This window comes from Pelodiscus sinensis, chromosome 26 (assembly GCF_049634645.1).
Source record: "Pelodiscus sinensis isolate JC-2024 chromosome 26, ASM4963464v1, whole genome shotgun sequence".
Taxonomy (NCBI): Eukaryota; Metazoa; Chordata; order Testudines; family Trionychidae; genus Pelodiscus; species Pelodiscus sinensis.
In genome coordinates, this window is record NC_134736.1 from 21,997,797 (window position 1) to 22,021,259 (window position 23,463).

General features: G+C 52.7%; 1 protein-coding gene and 3 non-coding genes across 5 annotated transcripts; 2 read left to right on the forward strand and 2 right to left on the reverse strand.

The window, feature by feature from the left end:
• The first annotated feature begins 6,972 nt into the window (after nt 1-6,972).
• On the forward strand, nt 6,973-14,024 carry LOC142820482 (uncharacterized). 2 transcript variants are annotated; one of them, XM_075909474.1, is made up of 4 exons: nt 6,973-7,189; nt 9,116-9,178; nt 10,480-10,620; nt 10,932-14,024. In XM_075909474.1, exons 1-4 carry the CDS (start codon nt 7,156-7,158, stop codon nt 12,425-12,427), a joined length of 1,734 nt encoding a protein of 577 aa, XP_075765589.1. In that variant the 5' UTR covers nt 6,973-7,155; the 3' UTR covers nt 12,428-14,024. The 2 variants fall into 2 exon arrangements, with proteins under 2 accessions (XP_075765589.1, XP_075765590.1); XM_075909475.1 differs by lacking the exon at nt 9,116-9,178 and having other exon boundaries at nt 6,976-7,189.
• A 4,643-nt stretch (nt 14,025-18,667) lies between these two features.
• TRNAE-UUC (transfer RNA glutamic acid (anticodon UUC)) lies at nt 18,668-18,739 on the forward strand. Its single transcript has one exon. It is a non-coding gene; the product is annotated as a tRNA-Glu (tRNA).
• Nucleotides 18,740-19,767: 1,028 nt separating this feature from the next.
• On the reverse strand, nt 19,768-19,839 carry TRNAE-UUC (transfer RNA glutamic acid (anticodon UUC)). The gene has a single exon. It is a non-coding gene; the product is annotated as a tRNA-Glu (tRNA).
• Nucleotides 19,840-20,296: 457 nt separating this feature from the next.
• On the reverse strand, nt 20,297-20,369 carry TRNAC-GCA (transfer RNA cysteine (anticodon GCA)). Its single transcript has one exon. It is a non-coding gene; the product is annotated as a tRNA-Cys (tRNA).
• Between the last annotated feature and the right edge of the window lie 3,094 nt (nt 20,370-23,463).

Genomic DNA, 23,463 nt, shown 5'->3' on the forward strand with positions numbered 1-23,463 from the left:
CCGAGATTTCCCTGGACAACTCCGGGCGGGCCGGTGCGGACATGTGACCAGCCCCAGCCTCGCTGCGTTACTCTGGGGGGCGGGGCTCTAGCATCTGCCGGGCTCTGAGGGGGGCGGGACCCCACGTGGCTGCGTGAGGGAGGTGGGGGGTGAACGGCTGGTCCCCACCTGACAGGCACCTGATCTTGGGCACCCTAGTAGGAACCTAACAGTCTCTTCCCTCCCCCTCCCCCCGACAAGCTGGTGCTGGGGGAGCTGGCTGGAAAGCAGGTCCTTCTCCCAGCACCAGCTCCACCCTTAGGCTATGTCTAGCTGCAGGCTTCTTGCGCAAGAACTGTTTTGTGCAAAAGGTCTTGTGCAAGAAGTGTCCACGCTGCCATGTGCTTTTCCGCAAAATATGTGCCATAGGAGCAGAAGAAACAGGAAGCAGCAGAAAGGAGAAGCAGAACAATAAGTAGTAGCAGAAGCAGAAGCAGCAACATTAGAAAAAACAGCAGCAGAAGTACCAGCAGAAGAAGACACAATGGAAAACCGTATCAGCAGCAAGAGAAACTTCAGCAGTCAAAGAAATAGCAACTGAAGAAACAGCAGCAAAATAAGAAGAATTAATAAGGTGCAGCAGCAGAAGAAACAGGAAGTAGTAGTAGCAGCAGCAGAATAAAGAGCAGCAGAAGAACCAGCAAAAGAAGCAGCAGCACAAACAAAAGAAGAAAAAGCAGAAAAAAAGTAGGAGCAGGAGAAGCAGCTGCAACAGAAGAAGAGGCAGCAGTAGAAGAAGCCAAAAAAGAAGTAGCAGCAGCAACCTCACAAGAAGCAGATGTGGAAGAAGTAGCAGCAGCAGCCATAGATGCTACATCTGAAGAAGCAGCAGAATAAGAGGAAGATGTAGAAGAAAGAGGCGGTAACAGAAGCAGTGGCAGAAGAAGAAAAGTAGTAGCAGCAACAAAGGAAACAGGAGCAAAAGCAGAAGAAGCAGCAGATTGAAGCTTCAGAAGAAGTAGAAAAACAAGCAGGAGAAGGAGGAGCAGCAGCAAGAGAAGAAAAACAGCAGACGAATCAGAAGCAGAAGAATCAGACACAGTGGAAAAAGCAGCAGCAGCAGATGCAAAGAGCAGTGATAGCACTAAAAGAAGCAGCAGCAAAAGAAGAAACCAAAAAGGAAGAAGCAGAAGTAGTAGCAGCATCAATAGAAAAATGGAAACAGCAGAAGAAGAACAGAGGAAGGGTCAACAGCAACAGAAAGAGCAGCAGGATGAGAAGGGAAGAAAAGAGGCAAAAGCAGAAGAAATAGAAGAAACCTCAGCTGAAATAGAAGCATCAGATCAGAAGAACAAGCAGCAGAAGAAGAAACATCAGAAGAAGAAGCAGAATAAAAGAGGCAGGAACAGCAGCAGAAGAAATTGCAGCAGGAGAAGCAGCAGCAACCAAAGCAGCAGCAGCAGAACAATAATAAGTCACAGGAAGTAGCAGCAGCAGGAAAAGAAACATAGAAGGAGCAACAGAAGTGGCAGTAGCAGAAGGAGCAGCAGATTTAAGCAGAAGAAGGAGACGCAGAAAAACAAGTAGAAGCAGGAGAAGGAGCAGAAGAAACAGCAGCAGCGGTGCAAGAAGTAGCAGCATCAGAAGCAGATGAAGTAGTAGCAGCAGCAGATGAAAAATCAGCAGCAGTAGAAGCCATCGACAGAAGAAGAAACGAGAGGAAAAAGCAAGCAGCAGCAATAGAAACAAAAGAAGGAGCAACAGAAGAACAAGCAGAAAGCAGCGGCACCCAAAGAAGTAAAAGCAGCAGAAAGACAAGTACAGAGAAGCAGCAGCAACTGAAGCAGCAGCAGCAGCAAAAGCAGCACAATCCCTCCTCCCCACCACGCCCGATTTATAGTTTGCGTTAAAAACAGATTCTACCCCGGATGCCGGGCTGGGGGAGCTGCCAGTGTCTGTCTCACCCCCCCCCTCCCCCCAGGCTGCGCTTGCTCCCATGTTCCCCTTCCAACCCCTCCCCCGCATCCTCTGCGCTTCCCTTCACCTCCCCCCGTCCCCCTGTCCCAGCGCTGCCCCAGAATTCTCCCCACTGCCCCTTCTGCGCCCCACGCCCCCCCCCCACTGCCCCTTCTGCGCCCCACGCCCCCCCCCACTGCCCTTTCTGCGCCCCACGCCCCCCCCCCTCACTGCCCCGCTCAGGCTCCCCACATGGGGCTGCTCCGCCCCAGCGCACAGGCTGGGAACAGCGCTCGCAGGAGGAGGCAGCGGTCACCTGTTCCGGGGGGGGGGGCTGCAAGGAGCGCCCGGCCCCTGGGTCCTAGCGCGAGGACTGTATCTGGGGCGGGGGCACGTGGCTTCCAGCCGGAGACTTTCCCAGGGGTCGCTGCGGCCTCGGTCCCACCGGACGGGGCGCTCCTGGGGCAGCTGCAATGCTCCCCCAGCCACGCCCGGCTGCGCCTGGCCCGGGGGGGGGGTTTAGGGCCCCGATTCCACTCCCGCCCCGGGTCCCCGAAAGCGCAGACAGTGCCCCCCCCCGCTCTGCAACCAGCCAATAGGGGCAGCAGAGAGCGGGGCCTCTTGGGCGCCCCGCGGGTCCAGCAGCAGGTGAGCGCCCCCCCAGCCCTTTGCACGGAGCAGGAGCCACGTGGGTCTTCTTAGAGTGACCGGGCACCGCCCCACGTGGGGACCCGCCGCCTGTGGGAAGGGGGGCGTGAGGAGAGGCGCGTCTCAGGCGAGGGGGGGGGGGCGGTATTTGCGCTGAGCCCGGCGGGAGATTGGCAGGGACAAGAGTTGATGCAGCGTCACAAACACCAGACCCCCCCCCCCCCCCCCCGTCTGCTGGGCCCTTTGGTTTCTTCCGCGCCCAGTCCCCTCGGCTCCGCGCCCCACAGCGGGTAGCGGCACCAACGGCTCCTTCACAGGGCCCAGCGCAGAACGCGCGGCGCATGCGCAGTCAGACGCTCCTGCAGGCTCCGCTCCGTGGCTCCCCAACAGCCTGACCCGCAGTGGGGTGGGCGGGGCATGACCGGCGGGGACGCGCTGAAACCCCCCACCCGCGCGCGAGCCACAGAGCACGAGGTCCCGGCATCCAGCGGGTGAGAAAAGCGCTTCCCTGGCTCCGGCCCAGCCCTAGAGAGTCACGTGATGCGGGGCAGTGGGAGCCAGGGCTGGGGCCTGCTCCCTCGGCTCTCCCGGGGCCAGGCTGCAGCACGGGGGGGGAGGGGCTGAAGGGAAGCGGGGAGGGGCTGTGAGCAGGGGGCAGGGGAGAATGCTGGGGGGCAGGGCTGAAGGAAGCAGAGAGGCTGTGGGGGAGGGGCAGGGGAGAGCTCTGGGGCTGGGGGGGGCAAGGGGAAGCCGAGAGGATGGGGGGGGCAGGGGCTGTAGGAGGGTGAAGGTTTCACAAGTTGTCAACTTCTGGGCCTGGGGAGGCTTCTCCCCTGCTCTTCCTCTCCCATCACGTGGTCTGGGCCTGGGGAGGCTTCTCCCCTCAGCAGGGTCAGGCTCTTCGGGAGCACAGCCAGGCCCCTGCGCGCTTTGGTGGCTTCCTCTGCAGTGAGAGCGGAGCAGCTTTTCCTTCTGTTTTATCCAACACTGGACTTGCTGGAACCCCCTTCTCCTGGGGGAACAGGTTCTCCCAGGGCAGAGGGACCGAAGAACCGGAGGGTTTATTTTTTTCCTAAGTCTGGTTCCCCTTGAGAGAAAAGTCCTGGTTCTCTGGGCCTGGTTCAGTTCTGGCGACTCCAGCTGGGCCAATGGAATTCACATCTGCTGAGCTGTCCCTGGGGGCTGTGGGGCAACCTGAGGTGGCTCGTGAATAAGGCAAGATTCAGAGAGAATTCAGTTCTCACAGTCTGAGCGTTTGCAGGGTTTCTTTCCATTGAGATTTGTCTGCTGGGCTGGAGTTTCCTTAGGATCCATGGATCTTCCTCTACATTTGCTGGATTCTTCCAGTTTTCTACTTGGATTGTTCTCCAGCTGTCTCTCTGTCCTGTGTGGATTCCCCCAGGCTTTCTGCTGCTCTACACATGGGGGGAATCCCCTTCAAGAAATGTTCCCTCTGAGTCTACAATTCCAGGATCTTCCTGCTGTCTATTTTCCTGAGTGTTCTCCCTCACTGTCCTTGCACCTGCTGGGGGAGAGAGAACCTAAGCAGGACTCACTGTCTGTGCTGGAGACAAATGACCAACATGGGACTGGCAAAGACAGAAAACAACACAATAATAATTTGGGAAACTGAGACATTGGATTCTGCTTTCACACTGCACCCAAACACCCCCAAAGAAGGATATGTATAGAGGAAACTCCTAACAGGATGGCTGGGGAGTTGTGACAGGTACTTGCCAGGATAATACCTGTAGCCCTACATGGGGCAGAAGTGAGGGCTCTTCCTCCCTCCCTATTCATTTTTGGGAGCCTCAGCTTTTTCCTACATTCTCTGGATAGTTTGTGTCAGTTTCCCTGACTCCTTACCTGTGTGGGTGCCTCTCAGGATCTCCATTTCTTTGGAGGGCTGTAGATCTGGGAAGCTGGGGAAAGGCTGTGGGATGAGCTGTGGAGGGTGGAAGTGAGTCTCACTGGCTTAGGAGGAAGAAATGGGCGGAGGGGAAGGCTCTGGGCCCCCTTCTACCTGAGATGGATTGTACTGAGTGCTCCTGGTTCCTGTGCTAAGAAGTGTGTGTGTGAGTGAGATTTTTGTGTTACATCCCTGTGAGCTAATAAACCTTCTATTCTATCTGTCATCTGAGAGTTGTCTGGCTGCTGATGGGGTTGCAGGGCCTGATGACTCCACACCCCTTGGTGACAGAGGGTGTTGTCATGCCTCTCTAGGGGTTGTAATGATCTGAGGGCTTGGGGACTACATTTACACTGCAGACTTTATGCAAGAATAGCTGTTCTTACACAAAAAACTTGCAGAGCATCTACACTGCACACACATTCTTGTGCAAGTAAAGCATCAGAAAAAGTCTTCTTGCGCAAGTTATTCCTCTCTTGAGGAATAAACCCTCGTGCAAGAACTCTTCCATAAGGAGCAGTAAGGACAGGCAACAGGGCTTTCTTGCTCAAGAGCGTCCACCCTGCCATGGATGCTCTTGTGCAAAAGCTCATGGCAGTGTGCTTGTAGGGTACGCTGGGACCATTTCAAAAATCTGTGCAGTAGCCCCCTTTAAAAACTATTGCCCACCTCTACTCTAATCCAACAGGCTAGATCCAGATGCTCTAGGCTGTGCCATGCTGGAAAACACTCAATTGTGCTACAATACAGACCTGACACCTTCCACTAGGCTCTTTTACACCAGCCCTGGGATAAATGCTGAGACAAATGCTTAGAAAAGGGCAGAAGTTCCAAACCTGCCTCTGAGGGGATTCCCTGACCTTGTCCCTGAGGACAGGAAGCCCCCCACCCTGGTCACATGGGGACAGGGAGGAGCAGGAACTGGCTTTTCCTTTCCTTCCCCTGGTTCCCAGGATGAGTGAATGAACGGGGCTGGGAACCTCTCTTCCTACACCTGCTGCCCCTACTGCTCTCCCGCCCTCTCCCCTCCGCTGGGAGCACTGGTGCCTATCCTGTGTCCATGAGCATTTGCTCTCTAATGGGAGCCTGGCTTTGTCACTGAAGCAGCAGCTCTGGGACCCACAGAGACTCCTCCCCTTTAACTCAAACTCAGGCTGGAAGAGGCTGGTTTGGCTGAGTCACTTTCCTGCCCCTCCCAAGCATTGTCTCCATGTCTCTCCATCACCTGGAGCTGATGCCAGCAGAGACTGTGGCTGCCCCAAAGGGTGAGTAACAGGCATCAGGGAGGCTATGTCTACAGTGGTGGGTACACACTGCCTGCCTGCTCTTGCGCAATAAGTTTTACAGTAAAGCATGGTAAGAAAGCTACTTGCACAAGAGCTAAGCTCTTTTCTTACAAGTATAAGCTCTCTTGCACAAGAACTCTGTGTAAGAGGGCAGTGTGGATGAGTGGCAGGGGTTTCTTGAGCAAGAAAGCCCTATGGCTAAAATAGCCATCAGAGCACTCTTGCACAAGAGAGCATCAACACTACTAGGGGCACTTCTGTTCAAAAGCACATTGCGCACTTGGCAGTGTGGATGTGTTCTTGTGCAAGGAGCCGCCAGTGTAGATATAGCCAGAATGTCCCCACCCAGGGTGGGCCCAGAGGGACCACAGTGAACATTTCCCTGCCACAGACCTGCAGCTCAGCCTGGGCTCCTAGATTACGATGTTGGGAGGTAGCAGCCTCTGACCCAGGAAGCTCAGCCAGCTCTAGGGCTCTGTACCCTGAGCTGAGACAGACAACAGCCTCCTCTGCCTGTGCAGCAGCCTCTACCCCTCCTCAAATACCTGAGCTGCCTCTAGGCTGCCTCTCAGCCACCAAGGACAGCTCAGTAGATGCAGCTTCCAGCTGGAATCACTAGACCTGAACCCGGCCCAGAGAACCAGGCTTTTTAAGTGACCAGGAACCAGCCTACAACGGGCATTTGGCCTGTAACTCAATGGATCTGAACTGAACGGGGCGATCCCAGCCCAGCAGTGACTCTGGGGGGAGACCCGATCCCGGGCGCCACTCAGCCCAGCAGCCGCCCCGCCCCCTCCGGCCCCCGAATGCTGAGACGGGTTTTAACGGGGACGTTAATTGGGAGCCGTCTGCTGGGGGGGGGGGGGGGGGGGAGGCTGCCCCGGGTATTTGTCTCCCGACTGCTGAGCCCTTAGACCCAGAGCTCCCTTGGCTGGGGGAGCTGCCAGTGTCCCCCCCCCGCAGTCACAGCCCCGCCCCTCCCCCGCAACCCTCTCTGCGTCTCTTCACTCCCCCCCAATAGTGTCCCGACCCCAGCTCTGCCCTCCCCAAATTCTTGCCCCGTCCCCCGGGCGGGGGCGTGGCCTGGCAGCTCCCGCTCTGAACCTAGCTCTGGCCCGGAGTCACTGACCCGCTGCGCACGCGCGGCCTGACGCCCCTCCCCCCAGTCAGTGCACCCGCCCCTGCTCCGGCCCCGCCCATCCCCGCACGCGGCAGGGGGAGGCCGCAGGTGCCGCTGTGGACGCTGCCCCGCGCCGAGGGAACCGTTAGGTCCGTTACTCGCTGCGCTGCAGCTTCCGCTTCCGGGCAGAGGCGCCGCCGAGCGCGGGGCGGGGCTGGAGACATCGGAGAGCCCAGAGAGCTCTCTATGGGGATGTGATGCAGGAAAATTATGAGGCTGTGAGCTGGCTGGGTAAGGAGCCCTAATAAAATGTTAAGTAGCATGTTTATTTGCATTTTGTTTACCCCTTCTGCAATATACATTGCATACATGACAGAAAAATGCACACTCCTTTTAGAGTTTAATGTTATGAAAGTTAGCCATATACATTTTTGTATAAAATAGAACTATTTCCTTTGTGTTCACAGTGGTTTTCATATACTGTTATCAAAATAATTGTCTGGTTATCAGCCACTTTATGGCTCAGTGTTTCTAACATTGCTGGGTTTTTTTTATTCTTTTACTAAGGCTCTTATTTGCTATTTTACCAAGAAAAAAAATGCAGAATCTCTTTCATTCTCCTGGTTCTGGCTGCCCCATGTAACAGCCACAACTTGGCTAATGAAAAGATATTGAACTTCATACCTTTAAGATTAAATGCTAAATACCAAAAATGAAGCAATGCTAGTTACCTGTGTATGGCAAGAAAGTGTCTTGTCAGTTTTACAATTTGAAATGAAATGGCGTTATTAAAAACCAATTCATTTCAAGCTTTCAGAACAGAATTTTACAAATCATGATTGCAGGTTAAATTCTAAAACCCTTGCATATTTACACTACGTTATTGTGTGTATACGTGATATATACGCATGCATGCACCTTAGATTGTCTCCTTCCCTGGATTATTTACAGACATTTCTTTGGGAAGGGCCCATTTTTCCATCAGAATAGCTGCAAAAAAACCAAGAATTCTTTTCCTATAACAATTTAACTCAATAGCATTTACACAATATTCAGCCGCTCAGTTCCTCCCCACGCTCTGCAGACTTAACTTCTCACTTGCTTTTTCCTTAAATTGCTTGCTTTATCTCCCAAAATGACTCTTCCAATAGCTCCCACGATAACCATACCAAATTCCCTCCATTCACAGGGATCTGAATTCCCTGGCCTTGTACTCTTTTTCTGTACTCCTCTCACTATGCTTCCCCCTGTCTGCCAGTTGTTAAAGTTTACCTGTTGTATGCCAACTTGTCTGGGCCTCAGTTGTATTTCTTGTGCTGAATGATACCCTTCCATGGACACGGGCTTATTTCAATACCCATTTAGCAAGGAGAATGGCCCTCTCAACTAGCCTCCACATCTCCTGGCCCTTAAGAAATTTTTAAATGCCCTATTTTTGTATACCTCTGTTGGGGGAGGGAAGTGGAAAGGCATTTTTCTTTAATGTGCCTGCTTGACCCTTCAGAGGCAGATTCTCTGACTTAAGGCGATTAAAAGTCCATCCACTTCTCGGTCATTCTGGCTGCCAGCACACACTGATGGGTAACAGCGTGCTGCTTTTCTTCAGCAATTTGCTGCATAATTTCTATTTTACTTCTAAGATTAGTAACTTCCTCCCACAAGCCTGCCAGGCCCTCACACAGAGCCTGTATCAGCCAGCCACTTTCTTCTCCTGGGAAATTGTGAATGAAAGAGAGCATTCTACCCATCCCTGATTGGCCAGCCAATCCTGACATTCCCCAGAGGAACACTCAAAAGGTCCCCCTGTTTTCCTGTTAACTTTATGATAAAATTCCTAACAGTTGTTGCAGACTAACCCAAGCAATCTGTCAAGATGGGATCAGGCATGACTGTCCCCTTTTATCCTGTTTGTAATACCAGATGTTAAAGAAGAAACAGGATACTCAGGAGTGGATTGGGTAGACACCTCTTTATTGCAGATACTTTCGTCTTAGGCACCCAATATGCTGTTGTGAGTGAGCAGTGTTTTGGCACCAGTTACACTCCTTTATCTATTTTATTATGTTAATTCACTTGTCTATCGCTACTTCCCCATAGACCTTATTCAGTAATGTTAACTCCCATATGATGAATATTAATAGGCAGGTGATCTATATTATTATACCCGCTCCTGTTTACAGGATTTTTCAGTTAGATCAGCACTTTTCTGTATTACAGACTTCCCATGTCAGAAGGTAGCAGAGGTTACAAAGGATGTGACCCTGAAGGTATTTTTAGAGAGTAAGTAAAAATAAGCAAGAGACAAAACAAGACACTGTTGGCTGTGTCTAGACTGGCCAGCTTTTCCGGAAAATCAGCCGCTTTTCTGGAAAAACTTGCCAGCTGTCTACACTGGCTGCTTGAATTTCCGCAAAAGCACTGACTTCCTACTGTAAGAAATCAGTGCTTCTTGCGGAAATACTATGCTGCTCCCATTCGGGCAAAAGGGCCAGTGTAGACAGCTCAGATTTGTTTTCCACAAAAAAGCCCTGATCGCGAAATGTTCTTCCAGCCTAGAAAGACAGTTGTACTGAACAGGCTACGTCTAGACTGGCATGATTTTCTGGAAATGCTTTTAATGGCAAAGTTTTCCGTTAAAAGCATTTTCGGAAAAGCACGTCTAGATTGGCATGGACGCTTTACCACAAAAGCACTTTAAGTCTAGGCTTGTGTTTTGGAAGCAGCAAGGGGAGGAGGGGCAGGAGCCGGTGCTGTTAGAGGCAGCTGAGTGGGTGGTGGCACCAGGAGAGGCTGCTTCAAAGCATCTCTGCCTACGGTCTCTAGGACTGCCCCACAGAGAAGCGCTGCTGGACCCAGCAAAAGGAAGGACTGAGTAAGCCCAACTCAGCTCAGCCCAACTTCTACAACATTTAATCTACAGCGGGGGTAGCTCTTGAACACAATGTGAGCTGGGACTGAGTGCATCTTCCCTTATCGACTAATAGTGTACTCGATAACAATTCTGTCAACTACACTAAGTTAAATACCCACTTCTTAACAAGTCTGTTCTAGGGATGTTAGCACAGGACCCAAGAGCAGTCGGTACAATCCATGTTAGGGAGAAGGAGGCCTAGAGCCAAAGACCCTGCTCCTCATCTCTGACCACAAGTAAGGGCAATTCACTTCCTGCTGCCACTGCTCATCCCTGGCTGCAGCCAGCCCTGTCTCAAGCCTTTCTCTAGCTTCACAAAGGTGTCTGGTCACACCCCGCACCCAGGCTCAGATTACCGTGAGCCTGGGCAATTATGAATATGCTGGCTTGGGCATTGTCCCACAGTGAGTCACCCCCATCTAGATAGTGTTGCAGTGCCCAGGGAAACTGAGGCACACAGAGGGTTACCATAATACAGTAGAAATCACATGCAACATAACTCTCTCACAGTCCTCACCCTCCTTCTGCCCAACAAGTCTGTTGCTCTCAAGTTGTCTGAGTTACCACAGTTTTCTGTAGACTTGGTTTGAGCACAGGGAATCTTCCTTGTGACACATACTCTACCCAGATTCCATGTGCCTTCACCGTGCCTGATTTCTCCCCTGTGCAGGATTCTCCATTCTCAAACCTGACCTGATTCTCTGGCTGGAACGAGGGGAAGTGCCGTGGGCCTTGATTCTCAAAGAAACAGAGCTCCTGAGACAAACTGGTGCAGTTGAGGAGTCAGGGAAACTGAGCCAGAAACTATCCGGTGAGTGCAGGAAGAAGCTGGGTTTCCCCAAAATGAGCAGTGAGTGAGAGACCTGACTTCGACCCCATGTCTCCCAGGTAGGGCTGCAGGTGTTATCCTGGCAACCACCTGTCACAGCTCCTCAACCATCATGTTAGCTGTCAGGAGTTTCCTCCATTGGGGATGTTTGGGTGGGGTGTGGAAGCAGAATCCAATGTTTCACTTTCCCAAACTATTATTGTTTTGTGCTTTCTGTCTTTGCCATTCCCCTGTGGGTCCTTTCTCCCCAGTACAGACAGTGAGTCCTGCCTCGATTCCCTCTCCCCTTGCAGGTGCGAGGACAGTGAGGGAGAACAATGAGAATCAACAGCAGGACAGTCCTGGCACCATAGAATCACAGGGAATGTTTCTGGAAGGAGATGAAGGGGATGTTTCCCAGTGTGTGGAACAGACGGAAACCTGGGGAAATCAACACAGGGCAGAAAGGCAATTGGAGAACAATCCAAGCAGGAAAGCAGAGGAATCCGTGGAATGTGGAGGAGGATCCAAGGATCCCAAGGAAATTTTAGCCCAGCAGACAAATCACAATGTAAAGAAACGCTGTGATGAAAGCTCAGAGTGTGAGAAAATATTAAGTGAGAAGTCAGGCCTTATTCTGCCCCAGAGAGGGCACACAGGAGAAAGACTCTGCAAATGCCTGGAGTGTGGAAAAAGTTTGATTGATCTGTCATCACGTATTGAACCTGAGGTTACCCCCATGGGGGAGAAATCCTATAAATGCTCTGAGTGTGGGAAAAGTTTCACTTTCAGATCACATCTTAGTAGCCATCAGAAAACCCACATTGGAGAGAGACCATATAGATGCTTGCAATGTGGGAAAAGCTTCAAACAGAAGTCAAGCCTTATTGTACATCAGAGAATCCACACTGAACGATCAACCCTCAGTAGGCATGAGAGAACCCACACAGGAGAGAGACCATATAAGTGTTTCCATGGTGGGAAAAGTTTCCGATTCAGTTCAAACCTTTTTATCCATCAGAGAGTACACACGGGAGAGAGGCCGTATAAATGCCAGGAGTGTGGGAAAGCTTTCGCTGTACACGCGTACCTCCTTAACCACAAGAGAACACACACAGGAGAGAGACCATATAAATGCCACGAGTGTGGGAAAGGATTCACTGAACGATCAGCTCACTATAGACATGAGAGAACCCACATCAGAGTGAGACCATATAAATGCCAGGAGTGTGGGAAATGTTTCCTTTCCCAATCAGATCTTATTAAACATGAGAGAACACATACGGGAGAGTCACCATATACGTGCCACGAGTGTGGGAAAGGTTTCACTACACAATCAGCCCTCAGTAGACATGAGAGAACCCACACGGGCGAGAGACCATATAAATGCCACGAATGTGGGAAAAGTTTTGCTGAACAATCAGCTCTCATTAGACATGAGAGAACCCCCACATGGGAGAGACCATATAAATGCCATGAGTGTGGGAAAGGTTTCACTGTACGATCAGACCTCATTAGACATGAAAGAACCCACACAGAAAAGAGACCATATAAGTGCTTCCATTGTGGGAAAAGCTTCAGTGTGAGTTCATACCTTTTTGTCCATCAGGGTGTGCACACGGGAGAGAGGCTGTATAAATGCAATGAGTGTGGAAAAGATTTTACTTTTCAATCAGCCCTGAGTAAGCATGAGAAAACCCACATGGCAGAGAGACCATGTAAGTGCTTTGACTGTGGAAAAAGGTTCAAAGAGAGGTCACACCTTGTAAGCCATCAGAAAGTGCACAAGCGAGAGAGAGAGACCCTATAAATGTCAGACGCTTCAGGGGGTAGCTGAATGAGTCTGCACAGCAGGGGTGACCAACCCATTAGAGACAAAAAGCCAAAATAGAGGTGGTGGTGGTGGTGGTGGGGCATTGTTGAGCGAAAAGACCCCAAAGACTTGCACTGGGAGACAATAGGTGCTGATATGCTGTCCTGTGACATGCCATCACAAAAAACGCACTGGGAAGGGGTGAGAGGAGCAAGCTCTGGGAGGGAATTTGGGTGCAGAAGGAAGTAGAGTGGATGCTGGGTCAGAGAGGGGGTTCCAGGCTGGAGAGTGTTGGGGTCAGGTGGAGGGTTGGGGTTCTGTGCAAGCTGAAGGCTTGTGGCAGTGAGGGTGCAGGAGTTTGGGCTGGGGTGCATGTGGGGCGCAAGGAAGGGAGGCAGGGAGTATAATGGGCTCGGGACAGGTTTGCTGTGTGTGGATGGTGCAGGGATGTTGTGGCAGAAGATTGGGGATGTGGGGGTGCAGGAGTTTGGGGATGTGAGAGGCTCAGGATGGGGGATTCCAGTGTATGAGAGGGATTCCAGTGTATGGGATCTGGGAGGTTGCAGGAGTGTTATGATGCTGTGACCAGATGGGGGCTTGGTGGCCAGGCTTCATTTTTAAGTAAAATATGTCAAACACAAAAGATTTCAGTGTTGTCTTTATTTATGAGGGGGGCAGGGAACCTCTTTTGAGTCATGAGTCACTGACCCACAGAAAAATCAGTCAGGGCCACAAAAGTGAGATGCAAAACAACCACCCGTCCAAAAAACCCCTAACTCTCACTAATGTGGCCCCAACTGTGTTGGTGGGGGCAGGGGAACAGGTTGCTGGGGCACGGTGCTGGGGGGTGCTGTGGCAGGAGGCTGGGACAGGATGCTGGTGGGTACTGGGGCAGGGGGTTGGTGGGGTCTGGGGCAGGGTACTCAGTGGGGGTCTGGCCAGGGGGAAGGTACAGAGACAGCTGGGGATGTTCTTCCCTTCCCCTCCGTTCCCTTCTCCTAAACTGGTGCACATCCTGAAATGCCTGGTCTGTTGCTCTGCCGGGATCTTCCTGCTGCCTCCCTGTGCAGGGTGTGTGTGTGTGTAGGAGTCTGAGGACTGCATGCCAGCTCCAACTTCTCAGGAAGCGTACACTTCCTCTGTTTCCCATAACAGCTGTATGCTTCCTGAGAAGTTGAGCTGTCATGCAGTCCTGGAATTCCTATTCCTTTCCCCCCTCTGCCCCCTGCACAGGCAGGCAACAGGGGGAAAAGTCCGCGTAGTATGACAGCAACGTCATTTCAGGAAGCGTGCCAGCTGTTTAAGGGAGGGGAAGGGCAGCCTGTGCTCTTCTTGAGACACAGGACCTAGTTTGTAGCTGTGAGACTTCTCCCTGCTCGCCACAGGAAGCCAGTGTGCTACCTCCATTTTCACTGGCAGTAGCATCAGCGAGGGCTTTTTGGGCATGGGAGGGAATTAGGGGGGGCTGGAACACCTCGCAATCAACTGGTCATGCCCCTGCAGTCGACAAGTTGATCGCTATTGACAGGCTGGTGACCATGGCTCTAAATTCAATCCTCCTTTCCCCTAGAGCCAGGCCCACCACTCTGATCCAGTCCCCCTCCCCTTTCTCAGAGCCAGGCACAACTCCCTCCTCTCCCCCCCCTTTCTAACTCAATCCCCTTCCCCAGAGCCAGGTACCCCCCCCCACTCTAACCCAATTCCCCTCCTCTTCCCCAGAGTGAGGCACTCCCCCTCGCTCTAACCCAATCCCCCCCAAGCCAGACACCTCCCCTCTCTTCTCTAACCCACTTCTTCTCCCCCCTCTTTCCCCCAACCTTATGCTCAGGTCCCGGAGCTCTTGCCACTGCCACCACGTGCACCTGGGATGCCATGTGCACCCCCGCACACACCTGATCCCCCCCTCCCTTCTCCAAAGCCAGGCATCTCCCCCCCCCCCCCATAACCCAATTTCCCTCCCTCCCAAACTTATGCCCAGATTCCAGAGCCGCTACTACACCTGAAGCCCTCGCCACTGGTGGAGCCTCTGTTGGAGTCACTAGCTGTGCTGGGATGCAGACTGGATCTGTGTGCAGCCCAGCCTGCATGTGCAGGAGATGATGCAGCGCTCTGTGAGTGGAATGGCATGGGCCATGAGCACACATGCGGCTCAGAGCGTCCCAACCGTGAGCGTGGTTAACCTGAGCAGTTCTGGGTTCCAACCTGATTCCATCAGGAGCTGTGATTTCTTTCTTCATGAGCCATGGGTTGGCCACCGCTGCTGAACAGGCTAAACAAAAAACAACCACAAGCGGTCTGGTAGCACTTTATAGACTAAGGCTACATCTATGCTGCAGCCTTCTGCAAAAGCTTATGCAAATGAAGTGTGGAGTAGAATATTGCTTTGTTTCATTTGCATACTTAATTAGCAAGCTGTTTTTGTACAAAAGGCTTTTGTACAAAAAGGAGCCATGTCTTCAAAAAGTGAAACAGCTGAGCACTCTGCAGAGAACAGGCCATAGCGCTGCTAGGAGAGGTTCCATCATGCACAGACTCTGCGCAGGGCCAGACTGCTGGGAGGAGGCTCTGGCCATGGACTTTCCTCCCCTCTCTGTTACCTCCTGCACCTGGGGCTGGAAGGGACGTGGGCTGCCAGACAGTCCTGCCCAGCTGCCTTTCCCAGTAGGGCTCACACATTGTCCCCAATTGTAGCCAGACAGGAACCCCCCTTGTAACATCCATTTTTGCTTGCCTGGAGCATACAGGGCACACAGAGCAGAAGGCCCAGGCTGTGTGACCGTGAATGGCTGTAAACAGAGATACACCAATTGCTGACCAAGAGGCTGCCAAGGAGTGTCCTTGACTTAACCTATATTGATACGAACACACAGCCGTCCGCGGGGGGAGGAATCTCTCGCCCAGTAAAAAAATGTCTAGTACTCACAATTTAGTTATCTCTCTTACAAGTGTAAATTAATTTGAAACTTGCTTGTAAGAACTGGCGCTATAAAACGGACCAGTACAATTCGGCATCTTAGATAAGAAAGAGGATACGGGCCCCCAGGGGTATATAGATGGGTCCAGCAGCGCATTTTCTCTGAGTGTCAATCTACCATCTATCTGCTGGTCGGGTTAGGTGTTTGATCTCCCGAGGTTCCAGAGGGGACGCCCACCTCGTATTCGTCTTTCCTAGGAATTGAGAGACCAGCCCTGGCCTGACACGCTGGAGTCAAGAAGCACAGAAAGGGGTAAAAATTGTACCTGGATGTGGTCCTTTGTTTAAGTATATATATACATAGTGTTAGAGCTCTTTAAAGATTAAGCTGTCACTTGGTACCATTATTTCTATTTTCTATCTTTATTTTCTTTGTAACCATTTTTAAAATCTGTATTTGTTAACAGTTAAGAAAGAGAGCAATAGCCATTGTAATCATATGTTTTTATAAGTCTTTTAATAAACCTGTAACTGTTTAAGCTTTAACCTGACTCCTTCAGTTGCTGTAATAGAACCAAGCACAATTTAAAAGAACTTCAGCCGGTCATAAAGGGACAGACACAGGGAGAGCTTGGGTGTTTGGATCTGTGTCACTCCCAGGTGACAAGATCCGTTGGGGCACCTTTTCAGCCTTTCCTAGGCTGCCCGCTGCGAAGGAACCCCTGTGTTCTAGCAGCTAAAATCTAAGGTGTAATAAGCTCTTCCTATATAACGGGGCGTGTGTTGGCCTGCTGGCCACCCTCTGCGATGGGACCCTGGTCCTAGCAGTAAAGACACGGACGTTAAACCTTTTCTCGGAAACATACACACACACACTGCCCTGACCGTCGGCTGACACCAATGCACTGGCCTCGGCCTGAATTCTTGCTGCCCTTGGGTGCATCCAAATGTCCCTTCTGCGGGGTGGGAGGCTTCCCAGCTCACACCCCTCCTGTCACACTTGGTGCCGTGAGAACAAAGCTTGCAAAGGGGTTTGATTTTCCTCCATTTCCCCTTGCTGCTGCGCTAAAAGAAATCCTGAACCCGGACCCTTCTGTCGCTGGAGAGATGGAAATGGGGCCCTTCTTTAACTCACATTCTCCATCTACAGGCAATTCAATCTCAGCTTTCACCATAGTTGTAGAAAGAAAAAGTCTAGTCCTGAAGTCCAGCTTTAGTAGAACCAAAGAGAGAACCAACTGCAATTTCCATCTTCTGAGGAGAAGGAAAGAGGATTTTCTTCTCCTCAGTTCTAGCCACATCAGCCCAGGGAGGAGAAAAAATAACCCTCCACCCGCTGATTGTCCCCTGTCAGCTTCTGTAGCTTCACCTCCTGCCACAGCAGCTCCAGCTTTGAGCTACAAATCTCAAGGGACTGGTGAGGAAATGAGGAGCTGACAGCTCGGGTTAGTGGCTTCCCTGAGAACAAGAGGTGGAGTGTTCACAAGGTGCATTCCCCTCCCCTGCAGAGCAGGGTGTTAGAAAGAGCTGGGAACAGAATAGTCAGCCAAGTTCCACCCCCTCTCCCTTCCCCCTAAGTATGTTTCTGTGTTGTAGTGGTTATCACATTTGCTTAACATGCATAAGGTCCCTTGTTCAAAGCCAGGTACAAACACAGGGTCTGCTCTTACTGCTTCTTCCCTGGGTGCCTAGGTAAGTACAGATGCTTCTGACCAGCCTGTGCCTGGGATGTGCCCAACTCCCACATGACAGAGAGAAGTGACATCAGCTGAGAATGCCCCAGGGTGCCATCCTGGGGAAGTGAGATAAATCAGGCCAGGCAGCTGTTTGTGGCTTGGCCTTACCTGCCCTGGGAGGCTGGTGCATTGGTCCGGCTCTGCCTGCTGCCTCCCTTGTGTGACTTGCCTAGTGCACACAGGCCAAATGTCGGAAAAGCCTCTTCCAAAAAAAGCAGAAGAAAAAGCTACACAAATTGGGTTTCGAAATTTGCGTAGCTTTTTCCAGTAGGTCAGTGTAGTGTAGACATAGCCTGAATGTCGCTCAGCGCTAGTAGGAGACAGTGAGGGACAAAAGGGTCTAACAGCACCTGCAGCCTTTCAGAACAACCCCCATCCCCAACCCCAAGAACCAGCCCTTCCCTCCACCCTCACTGGGGTCTGCTGGGAACTGTCTGGACTCAAGCCCACCCCCAGGGTCAGCCTAAGGATTGCCTGTGTCAGTGACATCACAAGGGGCTTTTGCAGCACCTCAGCTTATTGGCTAATGGAGTTTGGGAGGCAGTGACCTCACAGAGAGTCCATGACAATGGCCAGGTGGGACAGGCTGCAGGGCAGAGGCCATCTCAGAAACCCCCCATGGCTTTGCTGCAGGGAGTCTCCTTCCTTAGTGTTGCCCTTGTGGCCTTTTTGGAGAATTCTCATTTCCCAGGACTAACTGACCTAGAAGGAAGACGTCCCTGTGGAGAAGGGAAGAGCCTCCAAGAAGGCCACACTTTATACAGCAGGGGAATTAGCTCAAGTGGTAGAGCGCTCGCTTTGCATGTGAGAGGCAGTGGGATTGATGCCCACATTCTCCAGTGTTGGGAGAAATCCCTGTTTTCCTTTTTACTGTCAGAGCCAGCCGGGGGCTAAGTGGCTACAGTAGCCCCCTCCCGCTCCCCACCATTTCCTACTTGCTGTCCCCAAAAGCCAGCCACACTGGGGCAGGGAGCCGCTGGACACCAGCCTTCATGGAACTTCTTCTCAGCTGGGGAAAGGGACAAGCAAGGGGCGATGGGACAGAGGTTTATGCGATGACGACAGAGGTGCAGAAAGCAAATAAATTATTTTTTCTCCTACTCAAGAACCAGGATGACAGAATGAAACTGATCAGTAACCAAGTTAAAAATAAACCAAAAGGGAGCATTTTTGCACCCAGTGGAACTCCTTGCCAGAGGATGTTGTGAAGGTGAAATCTACAAGAAGGTCCAAAAAAGAACTGGATAATTTAATGCAGGAAAGGTCAATCAATGGCATTTAACCAGGATGGACAGGGCAGGTGTCCCTAGCTGGTGTATTGCAGAAGCTGGGAATGAGCGACTGCAGGGATCACTTAATAACTGTCTGTCCTGAGGATTCCCTCCGGACAATGAAATTGGCTGCTGTTGTGAGACAGTATCCTGGGCTAGTTGGACAACTGGCATGGCCCAGTCTGGCTGCTTTGATGTTCTGTTTGGCTGTTCTTGTCCCCTCTGGGCAAGGGAGAATGGGCCCGCAATCCTGAAGTGGACAGAAAATAGCCTGCGAAAGGCTGGTGTAGGTGAGCAAAAAAGCATGTTTCAGATGTCCCTGATGGTCTAGTGGTTAGGATACAGCACTTTCACTGCTGTGGCCTGGGTTTGATTCCCAGTCAGGGAAACCAGACTGAAATTTCACATGGCCACTGCCTTGTCATTTTTCTCATCTCATTACCACATGTTACAGCAGCTGAGACCCAAGAGGTTACTTCAGGCTCCTTCCCACCTCTCCCTCACTGCTAAGACAGCACTTGCCATTTTCAGAAGGGACAGAGCTGGTGACTCAAATTGCCCCTCCCCTCTCCCATGTGGGCAGCCCTGCAAGAAGCTCTGTGGCACACACAGCACTAGCCCAGCGCACAGGCAGGTGGGCACAAGATCCATTGGTTCAGTTTGGTTTTTGAAGGAGACAACCCAGAACTGGCTCCAGCCCCCACTCAGTAACCTGGGGAAATGACCCACCAGGCCTGGGCCCCTCGGAGAGGCAACGATTCCCCACTGGCCAGGGCAGTTCTGAAAGGCTGCAGGTGCCGTTAGACCCTTTTCTCCTTCCCTGTCTCACCCCAGCACTGAGCAACACTCAGTGTCGGTCTGAGCATCTTTCCTGCTCTGGGACGTGTCTCTGTGGCAGGAACATGCCCAGGCGGCTCTCGCAGTGAGGCCCCTCCCTGGCAGCACCGAGCAGTGAGAGCTGAGTGAAGGGGGAGGCAGGCCCAGGGGGAGAAGGCTCCATGACTGTGTCAGAGGGAGGCTCTGCCCTGGCCAGTGGGGAATCGTTGCCTCTCCGAGGGGCCCAGGCCTGGTGGGTCATTTCCCCAGGTTACTGAGTGGGGGCTGGAGCCAGTTCTGGGTTGTCTCCTTCAACAACCAAACTGAACCAATGGATCTTGTGCCGACCTGACACTGCGCTGGGCTAGTGCTGTGTGTGCCACAGAGCTTCCTGCAGGGCTGCCCACATGGGAGAGGGGAGGGGCAGTTTGAGTCACCCAGCTCCACCCCTTCTGAAGGGCTTGTGAAAATGGCAGGTGCTGTCTTGGCAGTGAGGGAGAGGTGGGAAAGGGGCCCTGAGTGAACCTCTTGGGTCACAGGTGATGTCACAATGAGGTAAGATGAAAGACTTGGCAGATGTGAGGTGAAAACTGAGGCTGGTTCCCCAACTGGGAATTGAACCCAGGCCGCAACAGTGAAAGGGCTGAATCCTAACCACTAGACCATCAGGGACACATGAACAAGGATTTTTCCTTACCTACACTAGCCTTTCACAGGCCACTTTCTCTCCCCTTCAGGACATGGGTCCATTTTCCATTGCCCAGAGGGGACAAGAACAGAAACCAAACAGAACATCAAAGCGGCCAGACTGGGCCATGCCAATTGCCCAACTAGCCCAGGATCCTGTCTCACAACAGCAGCCAATCTCATTGCCCAGTGGGAATCCTCAGGACAGACATTTGTTAAGTGATCCCTCCTGTCGCCCATTCTCAGCTTCTAGAATACACCAGATCAGGACACCTGCCCTGTCCATCCTGGTTAAACGCCATTCATTGTGGCCCCCAGGGCTTCCAAAGTTGAGTAGCTCTGCATTAAGGGTTCTTATTAATGTCAAGAACCTCAAGCAATGTAAAGCCAGAGTGTGATGGAACTGGAAAGGAAAACATTTCCACTGGAAGGAAATTTTCCAATGGGGCACTTGGATTTGAACCAAGGACCACTTGATCTGCAGTCAAACACTCTACCACTGAGCTACACCCCCACGAAATTTGTCAGCTGGAGCCAATGTTGGGAACTGGAGAAGGAGCAAGAGACAAGAGGCTTTTGTGTAACTCACATCCCAGGTGCCACCCTTGGGCTTGGTCTCCACACTGAGCAGGCGGGTGGCAGGGGTCTGATACTGTCACAGCTGCAAGGCAAGTCACCCACCTGGCCCCTGAGCTCCATGTGGGCAGCAGCCAGACCGTGTGAGTGGAACAGAGGGTCATGGGGGGCGGGGATTTGTATATTTTAGGAAGGGTCCTGAGTCCTGGCTCCCAGCCACGCACCTTGGCAGAAAGACCAGCGGCCCCTGCACAAAGCGCATTGTGGGAATAAGAGTTGGGGCAGCAGGAAAGGGGCCGGCCCCTCAGCACCAGAGAGCCGGTGGGAGAAGATGGCAGGGAATCCTGCTACCTCTCATGCGCAAAGGCAGCACTTTTCCAATGGAGCTAATTCTGCCCCACCTGCAACCTGTCTCCAGTGCTTCTGCTACTGTCTGGCCCAGGAGGGCTGGTGTCCAGCAGCTCTCTGCCCCAACGTGGCTGGTTTGGGGGAAAGCAAGTAGGAAGTGAGGGCCGGGGCCGGGGGGCTACTGGAGCCACTTAGCCCCCTGGCTGGCTCTGCTGGTAAAAAGAAAAATTGGAAATTTCTCTCCTCATTGGAGAATGTGGGTATTGATCCCACTACCTCTCGCATGCAAAGCAAGCGCGCTACCACTTGAGCTAATTCCCCTGCGTCATTTAAAGAGGCATTCTTGGAAGCTCTTCCCTTCTCCACAGAGACGTCGGCCTTCTAGGTCAGTTAGTCGTGGGAAAGGAGAAGGCTCCAAAAAGGCCTCAAGGGCAACTCTCAAGGAGACTCCCTGCAGCAAAGCCATGGGGGGTCTCTGAGATGGCCCCTGCCCTGCAGCCTGTCCCACCTGGCCATTGTCATGGACTCTTTGTGAGGTCACCACCTCCCAACCTCCATTAGCCAATAAGCTGAGGGGCTGCAAAAGGCCCTTGTGATGTCACTGCCACACCCACCCCTGCCCTCCAGGGCTAATGTCCTGCCTCAGGCAGCCCCTTTGCCTGGCTGAGCTGCTCCCAGGGGTGAAAGTGACACATTTCTCACAGGGCCTGTTCTATTGGGCACCACCCCTTGGGCTGGGCAGGAGGGAGGGGGAGGCTCAAGGCAGGAAGTTGGGGGAGGGGTTGTGATAGGAAGTTGGGGGAGGGGTTGTGATAGGACAGTACCTGTAAGAATTAAAATGTGGAGTGTGGGAGGCTCACGGCAGGGATTTGGGGAGTGTGTGAGAGTGGGGGGGGCTCAGGGCAGGGGTGAGGATGTGGGATGGTAGAGAAGTCAGGGCACAGGATCTGGGATATGGGGGAGGCTTGGGGCTGGGACTGTGTGTGTCGAGGGGATCCCTCTGCTCTGTGCTCCCTGAGGCCCTTTAACACACATGGACTGACCTGGGCGCAGGCCAGTGAGGGGGGTTTCAGTGAAGCTACATGTAAATGGATCCCTCTAGCAATCCCTGCCAGCCACACGCACAGGGGGAGGGACTTTAGCCAAGGAAGCAGAAGCAGCCACTCTGAGGGAGGTTTAGAAGCAAAGATGGGCTGCTGCCAGGATGGATGAGGGGATGTCACAGGGCAGGAGCATGATAAGGGGAGCAGAGAGGGCCCTGCTGCACCGAGAGACATGGCAAAGCCTGGGATTGAGCCAGGGACCTTTAAATGTTTCATCTAAGGCTCCGCACACTGAGCTGCCAACAAACCCGTCTGGCTCATTATTAACTGTCCAGGATGTTTGGCAGCCGTGTCACAGCCTGAGTGTTGCTCAGCACTAGTAGGAGACAGGGAGGGACAAAATGGTCTAATGGAACCTGCAGCCTTTCAGAGCAACCCCCAGTCCCAACCCCTAGGACCAGCCCTTCCCTCCATCCTTACTGGGGTCTGCTGGGAATTGCCTGGATGCCAGCCCAGCCCAGGGTCAGCCTAAGGATTGCCTGGTCTGTAAAAGCTGCATCCTGGAAATGAGGAAGCAGCTAAAGTGACTCTGGTGGGACTGGAACCCACAATCTTTGAATGTCTTGCTGGACTCACATTAACCACCACAGCTTAGAAGTCCAACATGCTTTCCATTGCACCCCAGAGCCTGATGGGCTGATGATTTGGATATCTCCACTCTCTGCTTTGCAGCATGGCAATTGCTGGGGGGAGAGGGGGGTCTGTCTCTTTTGGGAGAGAGGGAAGGAAGAGGGAGGGGGCCACTGAAATTAAAGGATAGAGCTGTAATTGGGGGATGTGAGCATCGATCCCACTGCCTCTCGCATGCTAAGCAAGCGCTCTACCACTTGAGCTAATTCCCCTGCCTGCAAAAGGGTTTGCTGCCTCACCCACCTTGTTCCAGAGCCCACAACATCCCTGCGAGTGCTACTTGTGAGACTCACACCTGTGGGTCGGCTAGCTCGGAGGTTTAGGACGTGGTGCTCATATCACACTGACGCGTCTTAAGAGCAAGCCCCTTATTTCAAGCTATAACAGGCTCGCTATTCCGACGTCCCTGCATGGGGATTTATTTCGAAGTGCTGTGTAGCCAGCCCCAAATTACAAAATAAGCTATTTCAAAATACAGGCAGTCCCCGAGTTACGCGGATCCGACTTATGTCGGATCCGCAGTTACGAACGGGGCCCTTCCTCTCCCTGGTCTCCAGCAGACCAGGGAGAGGAAGCAAAGCGGCGGAACACGCGGCCAGCTGACAGCCCAGACGCGTCTGGGCTGTCAGCTGGCCCCGTGCTCCGCTCTGCTCCCCCTCCCCCTGGTCTTCAGACCAGGGGTTAGGGGTAGCAGAGCAGAGCAGAGCAAAGCCGCGGAGCACGCGGCCAGCTGACAACCCAGATGCGTGTTCCACGGCTTTGCTCTGCTCTGCTCTGCTCTGCTCCCCCTCCCCCCGGTCTGCAGACCAGGGGGACGGGGAGCAGAGCAGAGCAAAGCCGCGGAGCCCGAGGGCAGCAGGATAGCCACGGGGCGTCTGGGCTGTCCCGCTGCCCGTGTGTTCCGCTGCTTTGCTCCCCGTCCCCCTGGTCTGCAAACCAGGGGGACGGGGAG